Source organism: Rhopalosiphum padi, chromosome 1, assembly GCF_020882245.1.
Source record: "Rhopalosiphum padi isolate XX-2018 chromosome 1, ASM2088224v1, whole genome shotgun sequence".
Taxonomy (NCBI): domain Eukaryota; kingdom Metazoa; phylum Arthropoda; class Insecta; order Hemiptera; family Aphididae; genus Rhopalosiphum; species Rhopalosiphum padi.
The window spans coordinates 14435721-14460365 of NC_083597.1; the positions used below are offsets into that span (position 1 = coordinate 14435721).

Sequence of the window (24645 nt, forward strand, 5' to 3'; positions counted from 1 at the left end):
GTTTCAATAAAATAACTATACTATGTAACCAGAAACTTATATAACATTTCTATTCAACATTGAAAATGTATTATTTTTATATTTTATATAATTTAGTAGTAAATAATTATACTTGTTTTGGTGTTTTGCTTCAAATTACCACTATAACCAAAATATGGTAGTGTGCAGTGCCACCATGCTAAAAAAAGGTAGATTTTTTTATAAAATCTTCTGTTAAGTTAATTGGGGCATAAAAAAATCTTCTTAAAAAAGGAGTTTAACTCTGATTTCTTTATAGTGTTTAATTTATATTATATTTTACATTTAATTTGCAAGTAAAATTAAATTAATCACCCACAAACTGTCAAATCAATTTATTCACTTTTTACAAGACAATGACAATAATAAGTGAAGAAAAAACATTTTAAGTTTAAAAAATAAATGTTTTAATAGTATAAGTACAACAAAATAATTTATTTATTAAGTTCCTAAATATTTTTACATGTATTACAATCCCAAAAATGATTAATTATGAGATTTACAATTCTAGTAATGTTAGTTACTAGGTCACAAAAAAAAAAAAAAAATACACCCCAACAAATGAACAAATAGTTTGAAGTTTAAATTCAGAAATGCAGCATAATTTTTAAAATACTTAAAACTTATGCCTAATAGTTAAATAAATTAGATTAATCATCCTTCTTTGATTCATTACCAACAGTCTTCTGAAGTTTTTCATGTTCTGCCATGAGCCTGTCATATTCTTTGGAGACAGATTCGGCTTGACTCTTGATCGCATCACGGTCAGCCTTGATCAATTCCAGTTCTTTTCTAAGTTCAGTCAACACTTCAGACTCGCCGTCTCCATTATCGTCCCGTGTCAACAAAGACTTGGCCGCGGCGCTGGCGCTCTGCGCTTGTTTCAGTGACGCCTCGCTTTGGGCCACCAACGACGCTTGCAGGGTGACCAGGGCTATAAAACGTTTGATGACAAAACTGAGGAATAAGGCGATGCCGCTAATGTAAAAGTTGCGCTGGGCGCGAAACAGTCGCATGTTGGCCTGCATTTCGTGGTCCAAGTGTTGATGTGCGTCGTTCAGCTCCGGGTTGGAGTATTTGCGCATCTCACGCACAGAGTCCAACAGGAACAAAACCAGAATCATCAGCAAGAATGTGAAGTACCATTGGGCCTGTGCGCTGAGCGCCTGATAGAACCGGGACCGGAACAGACGGTTCCAGCGCTTGGCTGACATGTACGGCACCAGGAACAACATCAGCACGCCCACTTCAAAGTACAAAAACGTCGCGATAATCGTCCACTGGAGACTCATCGTGTGAAAGGGTGATTGCACGAGGTTACGGCGGAAATCTGATTCGGAGCGACCGCCGACGAAAAGGGTCTTATAACGTTATGATGTATTCTCTACCGCGGCCCGTGTCAAGACACCGTTCAAAATAAAAAAAATATCGGTAACTGTAATGATGTAGTACGCGCTTCGACGAATAAGTATTAAGCACGAAGACAAAATTAATAGTACCGGTAAGTAGGCGGCCTCAAGGACGTACCTGGTTGACTGACAAAAAACGAAAGAATGAACGCAGAACGACTGATTTAGTGATATTATATTTAAATACCTACTTAATTATTAAGCTTATGCAGCGATAATTCTCACTTATCTATTCTGTGATGATACTACGCGGATGACTAAGATGAAAACATAATAATATTAATAATTTAATATTAGTCATGTTGTTATTATGATACACGTACTGCCCAGTGCAGCTTGGTATCTCGACCAATCGGACGCGACAAATCAGCCGTCAGCAAGTTTCGAATAGGTATCTACGTATTACTGTATTAGCATATTAGGTACCTAATTATTAATATTTATTTCCTACTACTTCAGTAAAACTGTAAATTGTCTGTAAATAATATTCTGTAATAAACAGGTATTTATTAATTCGTATTTACACAAAACGTTAGTGTCGATTCACTCGATTCTCAATTCTCATTTTATTTATTACGGGTGTACTAATTTGGGACTTAGGAACCGGTCGAGCCGTGACTCCCTGTTCTCCGGAAGAAAATTATTAGGCCCCCTATAGGCCATAGTACCTTGTACTAATAGATAGTATATAAGCAATAAAGCCTAATGTCTATGATTGAGCCGCGCATCCAAAGTACATTACGTACCGTGTTCTGCTTTTGTGTGTGGAGATTGTTTTGACGTGATGTAATCTTCATAATACAACTGAATAATAAATTATTTAAATATTGTAATATAGAATGTAATCTATAATTCTGAATACAAGACTGTAAAATTTAAACAGTTGTAATTTATTATTTCATAATTAAGATTCTGAGCGGAGAGATGAAATTTAATGATTCTACAATGTGTATTGTTTTTTTTTTTTTACCTACTCAATAATTAGTCGAAAAATTGCTTAGATTTTCAACAATGGGGGTGATTTTTGATAGAAAATTGACTAAATTAAGTCCAGGGACTCTAGCTTGTACTGTACAAACATACAATATAGTCCGATATAGGGGTCAAAATTAAAAATTCCAAGACCGGCTAAAAGGTTAATAGGAATTTTTAACAAAATTTAACTTGTTTTTTTGTCATACCTAGTTCATACAGAAACGTCTGGAGTGTCTGGACGACCCAAACAATCTTGGAAAAATGTATAAGCACAATTAATTGTTATAAACTTATAGAAATGTTAAGATAAATAGTAGTAAATACTTATTTAAAGAATAATTAATGATTATTATAATAATATAAAAAAATATTAGTTTCGAGAACTAAAAACTTTTAACGTATATTACTATGAATTTTATTATACAAACCGACAATTTTAACATATTATTTATATAATATAATTAATATATTTAATAAGTAGCAAGTAGTGAGTATATAAGTTAGTAAGTTAGTTTATTATTTATTTATACCAAGACCCTATTCACACAATTTTATGGTAAGGTGTAATTAATTAAAAAGTCAATACCAATTGTTTAAATACTATAAATAGCCAAATAAGTATATAAATTATTATCAGTGGTGTACATAGAAATTTTCTCGCTCCTATCCCCCCTTTATATCCGCACCTGGCAGTTAAAAAACAAAATTCAATTTCCTGGCTGAGGAACCTTTTGGAGTTATCATCAAAACAAAATTGCAAGATTGAATCCATATAAAAAAATATATTAGGGTTATGTATTTTCAATATTTTATAATTTTATTACTATAAATATGAATAACTAATGAGGAATATTGTATTCAGTTTTATTATTTTAAAAGCTTTTGAACTGGAGAAAAATTGTTTTTATTTGTAAATAGCTAAAAAAAGAGCAAAGTAATTGAAAAATTTCATCATAGATATAAATATTTCACTTTTTGATGCACTTGTTACTATCTATGGCTATTTGTTTTTGAGTTACATCAAAAAAAAAAAAAATTGATTTTGTTCAAAAACTGGTTTGTGTGAAAATTTACGTTTTTTTCATGTTTTATTCATTTTTCCTGATTATTTTGAAAAACTCTTAATTATTTAGCCCCTAAAGTACAAACTAGCTCAAATTTGCTAAAGCATTTTTTTTTCTTTTTATCAAGTATAGGTTATTACACTACACATACACAAACAAATATCATTGTAAAATTAATATGTTCAATGATTTACTCAAAATATAAAATTGTACCAAATATTTTTTTAACCAATAGTGTTTCGACAAAAAAAAGATTAATTAAAACTAAAAAGAAAAAAAAATATGCTTATATTATTTTAATAAACAAGTAGAATAAATATTTAACAATCATACAAAGAATCAATAATTTTAAACGATTAAAAAAATAAGTTTAAGAATATTATAATATTGTCTAAATAATTGTTATAAATTATTTTAAGACATATTTTATAATACATAAATATTAGACATTTGAAAATTTAAATGCAGTTAATCTTTAAAAATAACTGTTTACTTGAGTGTCTAACAGTTATTTTAAAATTAATATTATAAAATAAAAAAAGTATTATTAACCTAACTAAAAATATTCCAAAATCACTTTTTCTTAATTGAAATTTAATTAATTATCCTCTTCTTTTTCTTTATATTTAACCACTCCTTTTGCAATTAAGTCTGGAATTTCAACAGCCAACCATGGGCCCAACTACAATAGAACAAAAAACAAATATATTTTAGAAAGATAAAACAAAATAAATAAAATAGTTATTACTCTGTTCTTAATTAAATTGATTAAGGTTTATAGTTAAAAAAAAACAAAATTAAATTAATAAAAAAAAAAATCTTACACCAAGTGCTAAAGCGTGAGAGATACCAAATTTAGGTACATTTCTAGCCCATAGTGGTTTGAAATGGTCAGATAAACATATTTTGCCACCTCGATACATTTTGGCAGTTTTACCATCAAGTTCAGGTAATGCAATTTCAGGTGCTGTTGAAGGGAATGTGACGGGAATCTGAAATCAAGTATTATAAAAATAATTATATACATTTATAATTATTTATTCAAACAACTCACATCAAATTCTATGTCAAACTCATATTTTAACTGATTCTGAAACACCCAACACTTTCCAAACCATTTAGTTCCCTCTTTATTTGACTCTAGACGAAACCAATCATTATCAGCTGCTTTATTATTTTGAACATACTAGAAATATTATTAAAAATAAATGTTCAATTAATAAATAAATGTCATGAGTGACAAGAATATCATTTACACTTACTTGAATTAGGGATTGGTATTCTTCTTTGAGTCTTTGTGGCCACAAATCAACGTCTCGGGGACCGGCTTTAGTCTTCAGGAGCGGTATTGATGACAGAGCCTTTTTGGTGTTTTCCATGATTTGAATACAAAGTTATGCGCGCTGATGACCTTAATTTATTAAAAAGAATTATTGATGAACTTTCATTTATTTGGAATTCAACACCTAGTACCTATTATCTATTCGGCTATACCAGATCGCGCTTGGAAAGAGTTGCAGTGGGAGTGTGGTACTTGGACACGACGAATGTTTGTAATTGTAAGTACTAAGTTATAACTTACAAGTTACAACGTACCCAAATACGAAATTACTGATTAAATGATAACACTCATAAACATTACCATGTGCATCTGAGTTGTAGTGGCCACCACGGATATAGATACTATAGTATAGTATAGTATACTATAGTATAGTATCTATATCCGTGGTGGCCACTGCTTTAAAATAATATGTTATCATAAAATAATACACCAATGTGCCGGCCGACACTAGATAGTCGGGTAAAGACTATATAATGGCTATGTTCGTTTCCCTCCTCGGTGCCACTCTCACGAATAAAAAAAATTAAAATATTTTTTTTTTTACGAGTTTATGACCGTGCTGTGGATAAACGGTGATTTTTTATTTATTTAAAAATACAGCCAATATTTATACAAGATATATATTATTTTATATGTGTAAGTATTATATTTATGTTGCGATTCTCGTATTTAACATGAGCTATAATGTGTGTACAGTGGCGTATTTTGGGTCATATTTTGAAGGGTGTCTAAAATATAGTGGCTTAGTCATAGTGATCTAGTAAAATTCAAACAATTCATTGATATTTCAGATAAGCTGCCAATTAAGCTTAGAAATATACCTCAAAAGATGTCTGTGGTTCTAATAAAATTAATTTCACTTTTGCAGTTTGAATATAAATATTTTGATAGACATGAGTAAAATATTAATACGTTAACATTTTTTTTTTAAGTTTTAAGGTGTTCAAACATAAAGGACACTCCTCTCCTCAAAAAACATTATTGTGCGTAAATGTATAGAAAAAAATATTTTAACCAATGTTCATTATTTTTAGGATATAATCACATCATTCTTTACAATCTTTCTATAATGAGACTATTACGACTATTTTGGTCATGTAGTTTACGGGGTCAGAGTACAAGGCAAGCCCACAGAAAGTATAGCAAAGTGTTGGGCATCGAGACTAGCTGTGACGATACCGGATGTGCAATAGTGGACAGTAACAGAAATATTCTCGGTGAATACTTACAATCTCAACAGCAAATCCACCTTGAGTATGTAACCAATTGACTCAGATGAAAACAAAATATAATTGCCATTTCTTCAGTTTTGGGGGTATTATTCCACCAGTGGCCAGAGATTTGCACATGCAAAACATTGGTAATGTTGTAACCCAGGCAATACAACAAGCTCAAGTTAATTTGAACGACCTGGACGCTATTGCTGTTACTGTGAAACCCGGTTTGCCTTTGTCACTATTAGTTGGTATGAATTACGCTAAGGAATTGTGTAAAAAATCATTGAAGCCTTTGATACCAATTCATCACATGGAAGCACACGCCTTGACTGCAAGATTAGTTGATCATGTAAGAAATACATTCTTCATTTATTACAATTTTCACTCGGTGTCAGTGACTAATTAGATATTATATTTTTAATAGAATTTACAGCTACCATTTTTAGTCTTACTTTTATCTGGTGGACACTGTTTGTTGGCTATAGCAAAAAGAGTAAATGAATTTCTGCTTTTAGGACAATCTATTGATGACGCTCCCGGTGAAGCATTAGACAAGGTAATGAAAAACAATATTTATACAGTTTTTTCAAACATAATATTAAAATTATATTGCTTATTTCCCAGGCAGCGAGGCGACTGAAGTTGAAAAATATGAAAGAGTTTAGAAATTGTGCTGGAGGCCAAGCAATTGAAAAAGCAGCATTGAAAGGTGATCCTAGGGCTATTGATTTGGGTACATTCATGACAAGCTACAAAGACTGCAATTTCAGTTACTCCGGCTTAAAGAATGCTATAAGATCTCAAATCCTAAAATCCGAAAAAATGCACGGTAGATAATCTATTACCCTTATTTACTTATTAATTATTATACTTAACATTTTATTTTTGTTAGATTTGAAAGGAGATGAAATTATCCCTGAAGTTTTCGATTTGTGTGCTAGCATTCAATATGCTGTTACTAAACACATATGCACTCGAGTACAAAGAGCTATTGAATTTATTGACCGAACACAACTCTTACCAGACACAAACCGAACACTGGTAAGTTAAAAAAAATAGTAATCAAACCATTGTACCAATTTTTATTTCACAGGTAGTTTCTGGTGGTGTAGCAAGCAACATGTTTATACGAAAACATTTGAATTATATGTGTGATGAAATGAATTTTAAACTAATAGTTCCACCACCTAAACTTTGTACAGATAATGGAATAATGATAGCATGGAATGGCATAGAAAAATTTAATGAAAATATAGATATTTTCAATCACATTGATTTAGATAAAATTGATATACAGTCAAAGTAAGATTAACAAAGTTTAAAATAATATTAATTTACATTTGATAATTAAAAAATATTACTTAATATAAAACTGTTAATAATATTTATTTATTGTATATTCATTATTATATATTTAATATTGTTATTTCAGAGCACCACTAGGGAAGAACATTTCATCAAAAATTACTGATATGGCAATAAGATGTCCTTCTGGGTTTTTCAATAAAATATTTGAAGAACACCGATAAACAATAATATTTTATTTACTTAAAGGTTTTTAGTTTAATTTTAGATAATAATAAAATAACAATTGTTTAATAAGTTAATAATGTTACATGACAAATTGTAATGGAACTAGAAATATCTTAAACTTAACAGATTTTGGAATCCAATAACTTTATTCTAAACACAATATAATATCTTGAAAAGGATTTTTTGACTTAACTGAAGATTGGAATGATTCTTTATACAACTGCTTTTGGTTGTCGTTGGATAGCTAAAATGTAAATTTTTTCTTCAATAAAATACTATAAAAATTATATTTAATATTATTCTCAATATCCTTACACTATGATAAAAATCCATTGCAGCAATGCACAGCAATTTTCTATCTTCATATTCGTAACGACCAAGCCTTAATCTTACATGAGGAAATCTAAAAATAATCACAATTATTAAATATAAATCATATTATTCAGCAATTAGATAAAAAAAACTACATTGCTCTTAGCCATTTATTTTTGGATGAACTTATAAAAAAACTGATTAAACAATAGATTGCCATAGGTATTTGAAGACCTTGGGTAAAATTGCTAAGTGTTGTAATAACCCAATCTTGTAAGAGATCCAGTTGTGATTCATTAATCAATTGCTCAAATATCTACAAAATAAAAATTAACCATAAAATATAAGCAAAAATGTGTTCAACAGTCGACAATATAATAAAAATAAAAAATACCAACTTGATTAACAACTGTGCACATATATGTTGGATGAGGTTGATTGGGGGAAAGAAATTCGCTGACAACCCTCATAAGTACGTATGACGCTGGAAATATATCTGTTAACACTTTAGCCATTATAACTGTTGTTACTTCTACTTCCAGTAAACATCCTTTCTTTATTCTAAAAAATACATATCAATTATGAATTAATAACAAATCTGAAGGTTTGAATTATTAAATTAAAAATGAAAGAACTTGCCTTTCAAACATGACGCTTATTTTTTCCATTTCAACAACAATCATATCAGGGTCAATATCAGATTCAACATTTTCATTATAATGTTCTAAAAAAAATAGAAAACAAACACTAATGTATAAATAGACAAAACAAGTCTACTGAGCCCAATGCAAAGTTAAGCATCTCATAAACTTTATAATCTAAGGTAAATATTTTTATTCTATAAATCAAAATCATAATAAATAATTTTAAAGTAGATTAAACAAATATTTAGATTGTTTGGTTTAAATTCAAGTTTAGCCTGTATGATTTTGATTTATAATTTATAACCAAACAAGAAGTAAATGGAAAAAAAGACATTTTATTTCTTAAAAATCTATATGGATAATTCAAAGGGTCGCTGATGGAAAGTTTAAATAATTTAGTATGGTCAAACCTGCATAAATGCATGATAAAAGCAACTGCAAAGCTGGCAAGGAGAATCCTGGTGGAGCATTGGATAACCTATCCAAAGCTAATGTTGTAATTTGCTCCACAATATTTTCATTTGAATGTTTTACAAATATAATTCTTTGAAAACCCTAAAAATTTAATTTCATATTATATACACATATGATGTGGGATGTGGGTATACTTTAGTGTATGAAAGTGTTTACATGCCTGTGTAAGAGCTTGGTATAGTTTAAAATGTCTAGATGATGATACTAATTTAGTGAGGCCTTCCAGGGACATAAGTAATGCGTCTTCAATGTTATCCGATCCATGTTCTACGATGTAAAATGCAATCGATATCACACATAGCTGCCATTCGCACTCATATCTTGATAAAACAAAACATTATACATTACATTTTCAGAATTCATTTAGAAGACAAACTTACAACATTGAATATTCAGTGCAAAGATGTTTTTGAACAAAATCAACAGCCATCTGAACAATTTCTGAACTATTTGGCAACATATTATTCTCAATAAAACATCCTTCTAACAAATAAAGTAATCCATGTAAAGCGGCCAATTGTGTCAGACGGCAATTACTTTTGAGACCATTGTCGATTAACTTCAATACTTTCTCTCGAATATTGAAATCCTATCAACCAATAGTACATAAATCCCATTATACCACTTATATATTGTTCTAAACAAAAAAAATTACCTCAGTCTTAGAAATAGCCATTGCTTTGGCTGAAGCGATTATGACATATTGATGTAATAATAAATCTTCATGATGATGTGATTGTGATAAATCTAGACATACATTAAGCATCCATGTATAATGTTCTTTTTCGATAAACAAATCTGACATCACAAGAAGACATTTTATCATTTCATTAATTTGGGATAGAGAACCTCGTGTCTATAATAAAAATAATGTATTGTATTTTGAATATTTAATTTATAGAAGTTATAACTAACCTTTGGTTCCATCCACTGGTTAAACACCTCTTTTAACAACAATATACAAGAGTTCAGATCTAGGCCACTTCCATTTAATACATTGGTCCTCTCATACAACTTCATTTCTAATACTAATCATATTTAAAAAACAAATTTATTAACTGATAATCAATCTGAAAATTTTCTCACACAAATATTACTTGAATTTCTTTGTTCTGCAATATTATTGGAACTTTTCCACTGATCTGTTATTGCAGTTTGTAAAAATTTGACTGACAACTGATGATAACTATATCTGTTGGCAAAAATTGAATTGAAAAATTATCAAGTTTATTATTATTGATATGGAATATATAAAAATACAAACCGATGCTGATCATGAATTCTCTCAATATTAGCTCTACATTCATAGCGATCTAATAATGCTTCTTTACCAGCTGTTCTTTTAAATGTGGAAAATGTTGAGTATATTAGATCATTGACTTCTTCTAATTTCACAAACCATCTAATAGTTGATTGAAAAATATTTAAAAACTTAAAATGCTTATATTATATTATAATATGTAAGTACTTATGACAAGACAAGTTGAGTGGAATGTCTCTTGATATGTGTAAGAATTTATTGTTGGTAGTATCACCAGGATAATATTCAAATAACGTCTGACTAAACAATTGTGTAATTCCGTTTACAGCTGCACTACTTGCCTTTTATAACAATATAATAATAATTATTTACATACACTTACAATACTATTTTAAACTTTTTGGATCATGAGTACAGAAAACTAACTAACTTGTATACGAGAGATATGTTCTTCTTTAGGTATATCGGTTTCACTGGATGGAACTAAAACACTCAATAAAGTCATCCAGGTTTCTTCAAACTGTTGTTTACTATTCCAACCAACTACACTGAGTCTAGACACAAATGGTTTAAGTACATCCATTTCTTGCAATACATCAATAGGAATTGCTGGTATGTTAAAATCGACAATATTGGAGGGTATTTGCAACATTTTCCATGTAATGGGAGGTATACGCACAAATCCATTTACCATTGGATGACGGCTTACTATTTGTATGATGGAACTAAAATAAAGATTAAAAATATCATATTTAAACACTTGTATAAATTATATTTTTAATATTGTATTTTTACCATGTTAGTTGGTTCAGAGGAAAATTTGACATTAATGGGCGAGAACTTTCCACCCAAGAAAGTAAAGATGAAATTTGTCGGCATATGGATACTAAATCAGTAGTTTCTGTAAAGTCTAGATAAATCATTGTTTGTAATTTTAGCTAATACAATAGAACGTAATATATATGAAGACATTCATTGATATACATACAGTCATCAGTCATGAGAAAAAGTACATCCTCTGTAATAAATTCAACCACTGATACTAATGATGAAGCGATTGATCCCAGTTCTGTGGAGCACAACTCATTAGCTAATCCACATCCATTGAAAATATTGTATGCACACTTGAGAAGCAACTGTATTCTACTAGTGGCTGCTGTTCGATTAACTAATTTCCATTTTAGAACCTAAAATAATACAATTATGCATTGACAAATTAAGTAATAATATTATATATCTATTTGATGTTTCTTAATGATCTACTAACTTCAAAAAGTAATACTGTATATTTTAAAAGAGTTTTGTTTGAGTCCATTAAATTAATGTGTTCTTTTGCTTTCTGTTTTGATAACAATTTTACACATTCCAAAAAATTTGAAATTGCTGGTGTTAACAAGAATATAATTTTAATAAATTTACTGTCTTCAAATAGTTGACTCATTCGTGTCTTATATACATTTTGTTTTTCATTTAATTCTTTGACCATTGGTAAAAATATCTAAACATATAAGATAAAAAATAATAAGTGACTGATTTTATAACTATTTCTTATTTATTTTTTTACTTGATGAAATCTAGGCAAAGTATTACATGCTTGTTGAATGTGTTCTACTAAAACAAATCGTGCAGCTACAAACAATGGACACAATTCATAGTTAGTCGTATCTTCGGTTACTGATTTCCATGTCTATAATAATAATTTATTAGTGATATGTATATATATATTTTAACTACTAAATCATTAATGAAATATATACTTTTATAGTGCTTTGAGTCGATACAGTAAAACAATATTGAAGTATATCAAGATTGAAATCATCACAATGCATGATGGAGATTACATCTTGCAATGGCAAATTTAATAATAATTTGGCTGACTCAAAACTGGGACAGTCATTATGACAACATCTAATAAAAAAAATAATAAGTCTTATTTTAAAATAGGTAAAATAATAATTGATTAGTAAAATATTTAAATATCATATTTATCTAAATTTAACTTGATTGGAACATCAAATATGTATAACAATATCAATTTTTAATGATTTACTGTTTATGTTAATAATTTATAAACCTAGTCATAGAGAACAAAAAAAAATTATAAAATTTCACAATTACCTTATTTTTACTTGATCATAAAACCAATTTTTGTCTATTAAAATGTTTTTTATATCCAGAGTATTGACAGTTTTATTCTGATCAATTTCTACACTTGAAAAATCATAACACTGAGTGCCAAATTTATTGAATAATGATATCAATATACAATAACGACTGAAAAAAAATATATATAAACTCAATTTGTCAATCATTATAAATTTTCATATTATTTTATCTGTACAAAAATATTTGTCATATTAATATTTATTTAATATAAATTATTAATTAAAATTAATAATAAGATATTTCTTACTTTTTTATACAAACATTTGAATTTTTAAAATATTCTAAAATTTGTAATATTTCTTCTTTGCTTAATTGATTAGAACTTTCACTTATAGGCAGTGCAAGAAGGTATTCCATTTTTCTATTTAAAATTATAATTATGTTGAGAAATAAATTAGGTTTTATAATTATTATTAACATAAATTTAAGCTTTGGAATTAATAATACCTGATTGCAATAGAACTAGCAAACTGTGACAATGCTAAATGTGGATCATCTAACAGAGCAGGCAAAATTAATTTTATTACTTTTCCACAATGCGCAGGATGTGCTTCATTCATACTTCGCAACAACTCATTAGTTAGGTCCAGCTAAATTATTAAAAACTTTAACCATGTACAAAATATAATAATATTTTAATCAATTACTTTGTCATTAACACATTTTTCCGTGACCGCTGTTATGTGCATCAAACTTAAATTTTGATCTTTATGTATGCAATTGAGTAATTCTTGTGTAGAAGTCTCATTTCCCATTTCTAACAATTGAATAACACATTCAGACAGAAACCATTTCAATAACTGGTTGTCTGAATTAATATTTTTATTCTGAAAACATATGACATGTTTTAGTAATGTTAATAATTTATACATGTCACTAATGCTTACTAATACTTCACATAGGATTAAAAAACAACCCTTTTGAACAATGCTTAGATAAAAACAACGTCCCAATCTATATAAAAATAAGCAATACATTAAATTTTATATTGATACTTATATTACTTCTAGTAAAGTCAATTAATAATTACTCAGATAATGTAGAATTTGTATTTAATATTGATTTCCAAAACTCAATATCATTGTGGTCTAAAAGACCAATCAACTGTACCCAGTGTAATACAAGTAAAGGATAAACCATTGACAAGGTCATAATATTCTTATGAAGTATGATAAATATTGAATCATTAAGAAAATTTCGTAAAGAATTTACAACTTTTGGAAAATTACCTTAAATAAAAACAATTTAAATATTTAAAAAAAAAATAAATTGTTTTCATGAATTATAAATAATAAATGAATCAATTTTTGTAAAATAAAATATATGCAAAAAGTTGAATTTATAACATAATAAACTGAACTATTTACTTAAAAGTTTTTATTGATTATATTATAATAAAAATAACTGATATATCTCTTGTGTAATGATTAATGAATGAATAATTTTGGTTTTTCATTCAACTTAATGTATTGCAACTACCAGAGGTTAACACTGTATTTTATTATTTTAAGGCAATTTTGTAATTTACAAGATAAAATAATAGAAATAGGTTTGCTGAACGTGCATAAATCATATAAAAGGGATACATAATTGCCTTTAAATCTATAACATACATTTCTATCTCAAAAGTTTGAGATTTACTACGAAAAAAAAAATTCTGTAACTTTCCCATAGAGTATTAACCATAATATTTTATCAAGGAAATAGTGTACCTATGGATCAAAAATCAAAATTTAACTTTGAAAACAAATTTTGGAAATACAAAATCCTATAAAAAATAAAAATGTGAAGGGGGGGGGGGACTTATCACCTATGCGTGTTGTAGAAAATTGGTTTGTTTAAAGATTAAATTTTCTAGCATCTATTTTATGCTTAACATTTTGTTGGGAAATTTATTTATAGTACTTTATCTTAAAGTAATATAATGCAGTGTTAATTTATAGTAGTAGTAATAATAGAATTATGTTTACTGAAAAATCAGTTTCGATAACCAAAAATACCAATACAATATAATATAAGTATGTTTTGGAAGAAAATGTGATAGGTATCTCATTTTGCAATAATTGATAATAATTTATTAAAATTACCGGATTGTACTATATAATGACAAGTCAGAAGAAATTCTGATAGCAAGCACACTTTGCTCTCACAATTAGGTTGAGGATGACTTAAAGATAAAATTATATCGTTGGTAGATAAATATATAACTCTAAATAAAAACCTGTAAAATAGACAAGATTGTGTATTATTGTGTAAGAATAGCAATAAATATTATTTTATTATATAAATATGTATTTAGTAAATTTACTTGGAAAAAGTATCTTCACCAGGAAATTTATTTTTACTTAATATTGATGCATTTAAAGGGTCAGACTGTGTAGTAAGTTCAAATAAATTTGAGCTGATTGAAATGTCTGATTCAGAAATCCGAAGTAGGATTAAATCTTCAGATTTTTGAATGAGAATTATAATTAAATTGGATAGTACAGTATTTAACCAAGGTTCCAGAGTACATTTCTAAAAAAAAGATATCAACAATATAAATTTTATTTTAGTTTTTAATTATTTAAACAATTGTTTATTGTAAGAAAAAATTCTTATACATACTTCTCCGTCATAACACGTATTGAACATAACATGAAGCTGTTGTTGAATACTATAAGAAGATGGATGTAATGTTAACAACAAATTAATCAATGATGGTAAGGATGCTTGAATTTTACAACCACCTAATGATGTATAAAGAGTATCATATAATTGTCTAGATTGTCTTTTCCATTTTTCTTCACTGCCTTCCATTATTACAAGACTTAGAATGCTTACCACCTGTATAAACAGATTGATATTTTGAAGAAAAAATACACTCAATAAATTACAAAAGTACTCTCAAACAGCATAACTTACTTCGTTGAATTGACATAATCTTAATAACATTGCAAATAACATCTCTCTTTGAGCTTCAAGTTCTTTTAAATCTGAAGAATTAACCATAAATGCTGATTTTAATACATAGACATATTCAACAATTGGTAATATTGCCGGAATACCTAGACAATTGGATAATTTTAATATTTAATTATTTAATGATTGTTAATAAATAGCATTCAAGGAGCATATTAACATACAATACAGTTCAGGTGGATATCCACTAGCCATTAATCCATCGCATAAATGTATAGCTTCAGGAATTATGTTTGATTGACTTTTATCTTCAGATAAATTAATAAAAAATTGGAATATAGTTGAGATAAATTTTTTTGGATCCCTATATTTTAAATTATATGATTAGAATACTTAGTTAAAAATTGAAACTAATAATATAATAACAAATCAAAAATATTACCTAAATAAACCATTTTCAAGATAATCAAATTGACTGAAAACAAAATTCAAAAACTCATGTTTTGGGTCAATCACATTTAAGTTGACTTTGCTTTGAAGTAATACTGTAAGTAAATCTAGTATTGAAGATTGTAATTCTATATCTCCAGTAGTTACATATTCCTAAAATATTGTTATTATTTATTATTGTAGGTAAAAAATAAAAAAAATATTAAATTAATGAAAAGGTTTTCAACTGTATAATTAATTAAATATATCTCTAAAAATATAAATTATAATATAATGTAAAGGTAGTAAGGTACGGTACATGAGATTTTTTCTTTGCTTCATAAATAATAATTAATCTTTAGTTAACCTTTAAACACTTGATAGTCAATGGTCGAAAACATTTTAAGTTTGAAGAAAAATCTAAATTTTCAGAACTAGCACAATATAGTTTTCCGCTCATTGTTGTTCTGCGATCTCTTGCATCTTCCCAATGTTTATTTGCATGTTGAGTTACTTTAATTTTAGTATCGATAAAGTTTGATAAACATTCATAAGGTGTTTGTAATGCTTGAGTGTACATGCACAGTGTTTGTAAATCATTTTTAATGAGCATAGAATCATTTTTATTAAATATTTGTTGATTTGATGACACATTATACTTTGATGTCAAACATTTAAACAACTGAAAGTGAAGGCGTTTAATAGTATATAATTAATTAATAAAATTATTATAATTCATACTTCAGCCAAAACTTTTGAACTATAATTAGGTGTTAAATTGAAAATTGAAGTTAAACAAAGAAGTATGCGATCTACATGTGGTTGGCATTCTGTTGTACTTATAAATGTTAACAATGTCTTTAAAGTATCTAAAACTGACTCGAGAAATCTTATGAATTTTTCATTACTTGTGTTTTCTAAAGACACCTACAATAAAAACATAATATCAATATTTCATGTTAGTATATTTGTTTATTATTTTATTTTTTATTGAATAGTTACTTTGTAATTATTGTATGATGATTTAATTACAGATTGCAATTTATGGTAATAATTACTATGACTTGGCGCATCTCTTAAGTTTTTTTTATCTTTTTCATTGTCTCCTAAACAGTGTATAAATATAATTTTTTGTGATAGCACTTTGATTTAATAATGTAACATAAATATTTTTTATTTTAAAAATATATAAATAACGTTACATGCAAATTACCTGTTTTTTGTACTGAGGTTGGAATGTGTGTTGGTTCTCTATAATCCAGTACTACGTTTCGAAAAACATTTAATACCTTTAGAACGTGTTTCCATAATTCATTATAATATTTCTTTAACTAAAATAAAATGTAAACATATAATAACTATTATTATTATTTTTATTATTCTAATTGATGAGTAAACTAACTTTATTGTCTTCAAACCATCTATTATATTTGCTAAAATCAATTTTATGTTCTTTTAAACTAATATTTTGTGATGAATGAATTAACTCTGAAAATTATATTATTAACTGTTTAAAAATAATTTTACATTTTTAAAATTACATAGAATCATATTAAATACCTGTAATTAAATTAGACGATAGTTTTAACATCCAGCAATGTATTTCTAAATCAAAACCAGCAGTTGTTAATGTCATCGTGGAAAGTATTGAAGTGAATAATCCTGAACATGAACTAAAATAGTAATATACAAATATATTTGAAGACTAACAAAAATTAAATATAATTCTTATAAATGATAATGCTACCTTATACTTGAATTTGAATTAAATCCTTTAGTAAACGAACACTTCCAAATGTTTGAATATTCTGGTGATTTGAAAGAATTAGTTAGAGTTGTTAGTGCTTCAATACAACCAGCCTAAAAAAATAATATTCAATTTTCATTGTTTCAAAATATAACTATATTAAAAACACTCACAACTACAACAGCTGATTGATTTTTAATAAGATCACTAGTCAAACGGTTTATTATACGGGATAAAGAAGCTTCAACATACATATTATGGAATTTGTCTAAAAATTAAATTAAATACATTAATAATATTAAAATCAATATCATAGTCATGACATAAACATTTTACAATTTTGCAGCTGAAGCATATTAGTGCAATACAGACTTGTATTTGAACAAACCCATGAGGTAATGACGTCTTGTTGCATATAATCAATTTTGTAATAACAATTATGAACAATTCTAGAACAAATATAAAATAATATGTAAGTTATAATTAAATATAAATAAAAATAATACTAATTGATACAAATTATACTATACAATTTAGGATTTACCTTAATAAACATTTGGAAGCTGCACGTCTTACACTATATTCATTATCATAAAGATATTTGAAAACTATACGATTCAAAACTCTATCTTGGTACATTGAACTATTAGTTGCAAAATAAACTGTCATAAAAGACAGATTTTCTATAATTTCTAATAATTTAACCTGTAAAAATAAATAAAATTTAGAAAAATAAACCTTGAATTTAAATAGTGCCAATATATTTTGTCTATTTCATCATTAACCTAATAGTAAAACTACGCGATTAATTCTGTAAAATAACAATTGTGGAAATTAATTATTTGAAAAAGAATTACCTTAACAAGCCAATAAGAACTCAAACCTGCCAATATTGTTTCAAGTATAGGAATAGCACTATTTGATACATTACTATTTAAGAGAGGCATTAAACATACTGATACAGCTGAGAGTGAATGACATACACATACATAAGAATCATCTTTTAATCCCTAAAAATAAATTGCATTTAGTTCACTGTAGTTTAACGAAACAATATGTAAAAATACTTGAGTAATGATATTGATTAGATCTGCAATCACTATATTTGATGAACCAACTTCATTGCTTTGTACTTTAAATGCACCAAAATTATTTCTAAGAATTACTTCAATAAATGTGCCAACTAATTTAATTGCCATGCCCCTCAAAAGATGATCTTCATGACTAGTATAGCTAATAGAAACATCTAAAACTGTTTTTGTCGAATCTAAAATGTATAATAGCAATAAGTATATTGAAATTTATCCTTGAAAAATTATATTTATTTACCTGACGAGTTGTAGTTGATAAAAGCTAAATTTGGATCAATTTTCAACATTTCTGTTAGACATCCAAGTGCTGATGATTTAATACCAGTTCTAGTTGATTTACTGGATTCAGGTGCCAAGAAAAGTGTAATAATTTTGACACAAAGCACATTTAAAGGAACATCCTCAAAAATATGGTTTAAAAATTCCAATTCCTATAAACCAAGGTTTTTAATTTTTAGTTAAATGCATATATTTTTAGCTTTTAATCATATTTAAAATCTTCTAAATTAACATAACATACTAGTTGTAAAACTGATTCAGAAGCTGAATGACAACTATGTTCAGAAGTTATACTTTGCATATCAAATTCAGGAGTGTTTTCATATTCAGAAAAAAATACATTATCCACAATTGAATCAACTTCACTCAAACTATCATCACCAAATTCTGAATACAAATTTGTCATAGAATTAGCTGATGATAATGAAGGTCTAGTTGAGTCCATAGATTGTGAAATCGATCTTGGTTCGTCTTCAAATCTTGGTAAAGAAAGTTGAACAAATGAAGTTTCTAAACTTTCAGATGAACTATAGTGAAATGATTTTTGTAAACTTTGAGCTAATGTTCTAGGTATTTTTATAGAATTTACCGTAGTCTGCATCTTAACTAAAATAAAAGTATAATAAGTTTAAATAATTATTATACATATTGATAATATTGATCAGAAATAGGCTATAGAAATATTTTCCCGTTTGTAATATATTAATGATAGAGAACAATATTTAATTAGAAATTATCATTGCAATTTAATATAATATAATTAACCATATAATTGAAGTATCTAAAAAAAACATGTTATTTAATTGATTTCTATATACATATTTAATTATTAAAAGATTTAATAATACAATATAGCGTTTTTATAAAGATCAGAAAAAATGTTTTTACTAAATGCAACCATAATACAGTGACCATTTTTTCAGAAAGGCAACATAAAATGTTTCAGAAAGATTACTTTTATTGAAAAGTTGAGGACTAACACATTTATAGAAACAATTCAAATAATTAATCCTGTTCATCTGTATATGTGCAGCAAGACATGTATTTTTATAAACAACAACTATTTTTCCCATAATCGAATAGGCTTATTTTTAAAAATAATGTTAACCTAATATTAAAATTGAATTAAAAATTAAAAATTTAGAATTTAATTATAAATACTTATACTGTTTTTTGTTTTATTAAAAATTTTAAATGCTTTTATATTTTTTTATTTTAAAATGTACTAAATAGTATTCTTAAGTATTTAAATTATAATAATAATTTATACTAAATATTTTACAAACTGTTAGTTTTTATGACTATTAATTTTAATAGGTCAAAAAAAAACATAATTATTGTTAAATATTAACAGCTCTTATTCAATCAGTTTTAATTTTAAAGTTATAGTTGTATAGTTCAAATGACTCAAAAAAGTTGAATCCAAATATGGTTTTAAAAATAATAATCACTATCTATAAAAATATTAATCTTAATGTGCACTTTCACTTAAGAGGACACTATACCCGCATGTGTTGTCTCTGTCTTATACACGCGTAACATAGTTATAAACTGTTTTGCGCGGGACAACTTTACTCCCCCGATATTTATATCAAAATTACCAAAATTTTAAATCGCATTGAGAAAAACTTTACCTGTGTTGTAGCGTTTTAATTTTTTTGATAGTGGTAACCAATAATTTTTAATAATTAAATGAAAAAACCTAGTTCTCAAACCAATAACTTTAATTGCATTTATGTTATCAAAAAAATTAAAACGCTACGACACAGGTAAAGTTCTTCCCAGTGGGATTTATAATTTTGGTTGTTTTGATTAAAACATCGAGGGAGTATAGTTGTTCCGCGCAAAACAGTTTATAACTATGTTAGGCTTGTATACGATAGAGACAACACATGCGGGTATAGCGTCCTCTTAAGACTGAAATGTTTCTATATTCTATAAATGTGTATTTACATAGGCAATCCTTAACTTTTTAATGTAGCTTCGATTCAATCCAATCAAGAAATTTAGTGTAAAATGACCACATTGTAAGTCATACAAAATAATTATAATGATTAAACTAAACTAACCAATTTCAGTTTCATAAAGCTTTGATTGATTTAACATTTTTTTTTTTGTAAGTAATTGTATTGTATCTCTTGGACAAGATAAAAACATTTGACTTAATGTATCTAATGCACACATTATTATATTAGAGTCTGGATGCAATATTGTAAAACAACAAAATCGAAATATCTGTAAAATAATGTAAAAATATTAATATTCTAGTAATCTAGTTATAATTTTAAAAAAACATTTATTTAATACCTGTAAATATATTTTTTGAAGAATTTTTGATTCTAATTTCAATTCGTAAGAGTTGTCACAAATATGATCAGGGTAGAGAATTATATTTTTAACACTATTCAATATCCCAATGATTACACAACTCTCTGCCCATGCACGTTCTGACCCCATTGATTTGTTAATATCTTTTAAAATTATAATATTGTACATTGTTATTTAATAAAAACATTAAATATTGATTTAGTATTTACCATGTATTAGAACAGTATTAATGAGTAACATATGTTTAATAAAAACCATTGGTTTTCTACTAGAAAGACATAATGACTCTATACAAGTAACACTAGATCTTCGTATGATAGAAGAATCTGTAACGAGATTGTTAACAAATGCTTCTAATAACATCTGAAAAAAAATGTTATTTATTAATATTAATAATTAATGGTAATATTGTTTTTAGATGGTATCATTTTTTATAATTTATTTTTATAACTCACTTTTATATTGCTATCAGACATAATATGCCCTAAGCTTTGCATGATTTTTGGAAAAGTCTGGGCCAATATTTCAGCTACAGGGTCTTCTGTTCTAATAGCTATTTTTTTTATGCAAGGTATTAAGAACAAAACAAATTTTTTACGACTAGATGGACTGAAACAGATGTAATTATTATTTTATTTATAGATTCACATCAACTACAATAATTATCAGCTAAGCCAGTTTTAATTAATCATTTATAAATTTTAAAACTACCTGATTAAATGACATATATTTCCAAATCTGGATAAAGCAGCTCTCAATCGACGGACTGTATCATTTTTCTTTATTTCTTTTAATAATTCAACAAATATTTCAACTTTACGATAATCAATCATGCACTAAAATGATGTAGATAAATAATTTATAATATAAATATATAATACATACCAATATAGATTAGAATATAATATTGGTAAAATGATATACATACACGAACAACTCTGTTTAGATTTTCTTCAGCTACCATTCTTATATTAGCTTCGGAATGATCACACATTTTAAATAAACTGTCCATTGACTTATGTAAGAGATCAGGGAATGATGAAAAATTCATTACAATTGGTGCACAAATTAAATCGGCAGTAACTCTACAATATTTTTCTTTTTCTCCAGACCTTCAAAAATAAATTAATTATATTTTAACGATTGCTTAAATTCAATGTTTAATACATACCGTCCAATCAAGTCATTTGACTTGAGGCCGTCTAGAGCTTTTGCAAGTTTATCAATGATTGACATTGTTAAAAAGGTAAAAACAAAGGTTTACCAAAGAAAATAATTGTCAATAACAAAGTATAGTCAATAAATTAGTCATCTCCTCAGACACTAAAAATTATTTAATAATGTTTGAATTCATACAATCATACTGTAAGATGACAGGATTTTGTAACCAAGAAACTCATAAAATTTGAAGCAATTTTTATGAACAAATTAGTAAGTATTTACTGTGTTGACAATGACAATAAGCTAATTTGTATTTTTAATAAAAAATTCAAACGTGAACAATTGATAACAATTATATTGCTAAATTGATAACAGTTGTTATATGATAAGAAAAAAATGAATTATAAAAAAAATTATATTTAAGTAGGTAAGGAAAATGGTATCTATCATAATAGATAAATAGAATAATAATAGTAAGTACCTACCTCTATTTTCATAATAATAAAGCCATTGTCCCAATAAATTTTTTTACATAGAAATTGATAAAATTCGATAAAAATTAAACAGCACCTGATTATGCAGTGCTATTGAAACACAAGGTAAAGTATACCTACCTAACGAATATATCTATCTAAATTGAATACCTATTTATTTTTTGAAAATAATTTTCAGAGCAAAAATAAGATAGGAGAACTAGAAGATGATGAAAATTGTATAAATATTTAATACCAAAGAATCAAAATGTATATAATTTAACTTCAATATTAAAAATAGTTATAATTTTAAAACCATTTTTTTAGGCATTTTTCTTGTTTTTTAGAGCATTTAAATCCGTGTTCTACTAATCTTACTATGATACTAAATTTGGGTGTGCCGTAATGATCTAGAGCATAGGTCACGAATTAGCGGCTAACGAACAAATTTTATCCGATCCTCAAACAAAGAATAAATAATATACCTATATACATGAGCGTAGGTAAGGGGGGGTTTTGGGTGTTCAAACACCCCCCAAAATTAATTAAAACAATTGTATTATTTAATACATACAAATAAATTATTCATAATTTTATAATATTAATATAGATTTAGACAAAAACACCGAAAATATTTCCTACCTACGCCCATGCCTATATACCACGACAACATTACGAATACATATAATCTGTGTTATTAAATGTACTTATAATTTTGATGGCCTGCGAAAAATTTACAAATTCCTAATGTTAACCTTAAAAAATATTAATTGGTGACCCCTGATCTAGAGTATGGAGGCATATCAAGCTGTAGAGGTACTTCAGTACTTGTATTTTTCATCATTTTCTACCAGGTCCCGTATTTCCAAAAAATTACAATTATACTATACTCGTATATAATTAATCTACAGATAATAAATATGTTGGGCCATAGGAACATTTTACAGGAAAATATGTCAATTTAATACCTACTTTAATTTTATTTTTATAAAACAAAAAGGTTTAATATACAATATACATATTTTATTAGTGTTTTTACCTATAAATATATTAACCAATACACAATACACCACTTGCTATATTGCAGCATTGAGCGCCTTAAGTTTTTATACACATCTATTGATTACTCTAAATACTTAATATCTAATTTCATCCAACTTTGAACTTTAAATGTCTATATAAAAAAATTACGTTATGTGGTTTTAGATTTTTAGTTCTAGTATGCACTGTAAGATAAAAAACTGAATTAAATTTTTTAGTTAGTTGACCGAGCTCGGCGAGCCTAACCTTTTTTTTTTTTTTATCGAAAATTGCTTATGCTTATGAATAGCTCAAAACAATAAAATATTTTGAAAATGTTAACATGCATATAAATACTAATATTAAAATTTGTTAAAAATTTCAATAATTTATTGTTTTTTGTTTATAAATTATAACAAAATAACAAAATACATTTTGTTAAAAATTAGTTTTATTGAAAAATTCCCATTTTTTTTCTTAATGTATTTATGTTTCTCAATTATTATTTATTAAGAAAAGTACTAGAATTGTTTTCTTTGTATTCCCCAAAGTATTTATCACTAACTATAGTTTCACTTAACCACTTAGGAAAAGATATAGAAGTTTAAAACTGAAGAATTTTTTCTACTATATAAAAAGTGACTTCAGACACATATTGTAATGTTAATACATTTTTGTGCTTCGCTTTGAATCTAAATTATATTAACTTTATAATTTTGTAAAAAAACATAAATAAAATACCATTCTATGTGTCTTAATTTGAAAAAAAGTAGTAGTATGTCAGATTGCCTGTAGACAATA

The 24645-nt window shown here is 26.8% G+C and overlaps 4 protein-coding genes across 4 annotated transcripts; 1 reads left to right on the plus strand and 3 right to left on the minus strand.

Annotated features, from left to right (window-relative positions):
• Window positions 1-401: 401 nt before the first annotated feature.
• LOC132918390 (B-cell receptor-associated protein 31) lies at window positions 402-1717 on the minus strand. Its single transcript, XM_060979592.1, has one exon. The coding sequence runs from the start codon at window positions 1308-1310 to the stop codon at window positions 669-671; it is 642 nt and encodes a 213-aa protein (XP_060835575.1). The 5' UTR covers window positions 1311-1717; the 3' UTR covers window positions 402-668.
• Window positions 1718-3737: 2020 nt separating this feature from the next.
• LOC132918391 (ubiquitin-fold modifier-conjugating enzyme 1) lies at window positions 3738-5117 on the minus strand. Its single transcript, XM_060979593.1, has 5 exons — window positions 4940-5117; window positions 4729-4877; window positions 4521-4652; window positions 4291-4458; window positions 3738-4148 (listed from the first exon to the last, which is right to left on the minus strand). Exons 2-5 carry the CDS (start codon window positions 4843-4845, stop codon window positions 4065-4067), a joined length of 501 nt encoding a protein of 166 aa, XP_060835576.1. The 5' UTR covers window positions 4846-4877; window positions 4940-5117; the 3' UTR covers window positions 3738-4064.
• Window positions 5118-5201: 84 nt separating this feature from the next.
• LOC132918389 (tRNA N6-adenosine threonylcarbamoyltransferase, mitochondrial) lies at window positions 5202-7845 on the plus strand. The gene is made up of 8 exons (XM_060979591.1): window positions 5202-5444; window positions 5843-6062; window positions 6116-6374; window positions 6450-6581; window positions 6650-6854; window positions 6918-7066; window positions 7119-7327; window positions 7458-7845. The coding sequence occupies exons 2-8, from the start codon at window positions 5878-5880 to the stop codon at window positions 7552-7554; spliced, it is 1236 nt and encodes a 411-aa protein (XP_060835574.1). The 5' UTR covers window positions 5202-5444; window positions 5843-5877; the 3' UTR covers window positions 7555-7845.
• Window positions 7552-22662, minus strand: LOC132918388 (huntingtin). The gene is made up of 52 exons (XM_060979590.1): window positions 22362-22662; window positions 22119-22302; window positions 21902-22026; window positions 21646-21799; window positions 21400-21553; window positions 21170-21333; window positions 20932-21097; window positions 19104-19468; window positions 18822-19014; window positions 18560-18759; window positions 18350-18502; window positions 18037-18197; window positions 17829-17941; window positions 17666-17760; window positions 17493-17605; window positions 17306-17418; window positions 17148-17233; window positions 16959-17076; window positions 16748-16851; window positions 16487-16672; window positions 16113-16427; window positions 15759-15919; window positions 15541-15680; window positions 15320-15462; window positions 15023-15241; window positions 14724-14932; window positions 14503-14636; window positions 13446-13644; window positions 13303-13369; window positions 13063-13242; window positions 12863-13005; window positions 12663-12776; window positions 12368-12523; window positions 12007-12157; window positions 11814-11936; window positions 11517-11747; window positions 11238-11436; window positions 11045-11159; window positions 10680-10974; window positions 10457-10590; window positions 10253-10390; window positions 10086-10180; window positions 9904-10016; window positions 9644-9844; window positions 9369-9577; window positions 9149-9308; window positions 8925-9069; window positions 8510-8594; window positions 8269-8431; window positions 8026-8186; window positions 7874-7961; window positions 7552-7802 (listed from the first exon to the last, which is right to left on the minus strand). Exons 1-52 carry the CDS (start codon window positions 22424-22426, stop codon window positions 7704-7706), a joined length of 8097 nt encoding a protein of 2698 aa, XP_060835573.1. The 5' UTR covers window positions 22427-22662; the 3' UTR covers window positions 7552-7703.
• Between the last annotated feature and the right edge of the window lie 1983 nt (window positions 22663-24645).

Bases quoted from the DNA above. Each gene is read 5' to 3' on its own strand.
- LOC132918390 (XM_060979592.1), bottom strand. From the start codon at position 1,310: ATGAGTCTCCAGTGGACGATTATCGCGACGTTTTTGTACTTTGAAGTG.
- LOC132918391 (XM_060979593.1), bottom strand. From the start codon at position 4,845: ATGGAAAACACCAAAAAGGCTCTGTCATCAATACCGCTCCTGAAGACT. The intron at 4,459-4,520 runs GTGAGTTGTTTG...ACTTGATTTCAG, and splicing joins AGTTTGACATAGAATTTGAT to ATTCCCGTCACATTCCCTTC. The intron at 4,149-4,290 runs GTAAGATTTTTT...GTTCTATTGTAG, and splicing joins CTCACGCTTTAGCACTTGGT to TTGGGCCCATGGTTGGCTGT.
- LOC132918389 (XM_060979591.1), top strand. From the start codon at position 5,878: ATGAGACTATTACGACTATTTTGGTCATGTAGTTTACGGGGTCAGAGT. The intron at 6,855-6,917 runs GTAGATAATCTA...TATTTTTGTTAG, and splicing joins AAAATCCGAAAAAATGCACG to ATTTGAAAGGAGATGAAATT. The intron at 7,328-7,457 runs GTAAGATTAACA...TTGTTATTTCAG, and splicing joins AAAATTGATATACAGTCAAA to AGCACCACTAGGGAAGAACA.
- LOC132918388 (XM_060979590.1), bottom strand. From the start codon at position 22,426: ATGTCAATCATTGATAAACTTGCAAAAGCTCTAGACGGCCTCAAGTCA. The intron at 21,554-21,645 runs GTGAGTTATAAA...ATTTTTTTTCAG, and splicing joins TGTCTGATAGCAATATAAAA to ATGTTATTAGAAGCATTTGT. The intron at 7,962-8,025 runs GTAGTTTTTTTT...GATTATTTTTAG, and splicing joins AATAAATGGCTAAGAGCAAT to ATTTCCTCATGTAAGATTAA.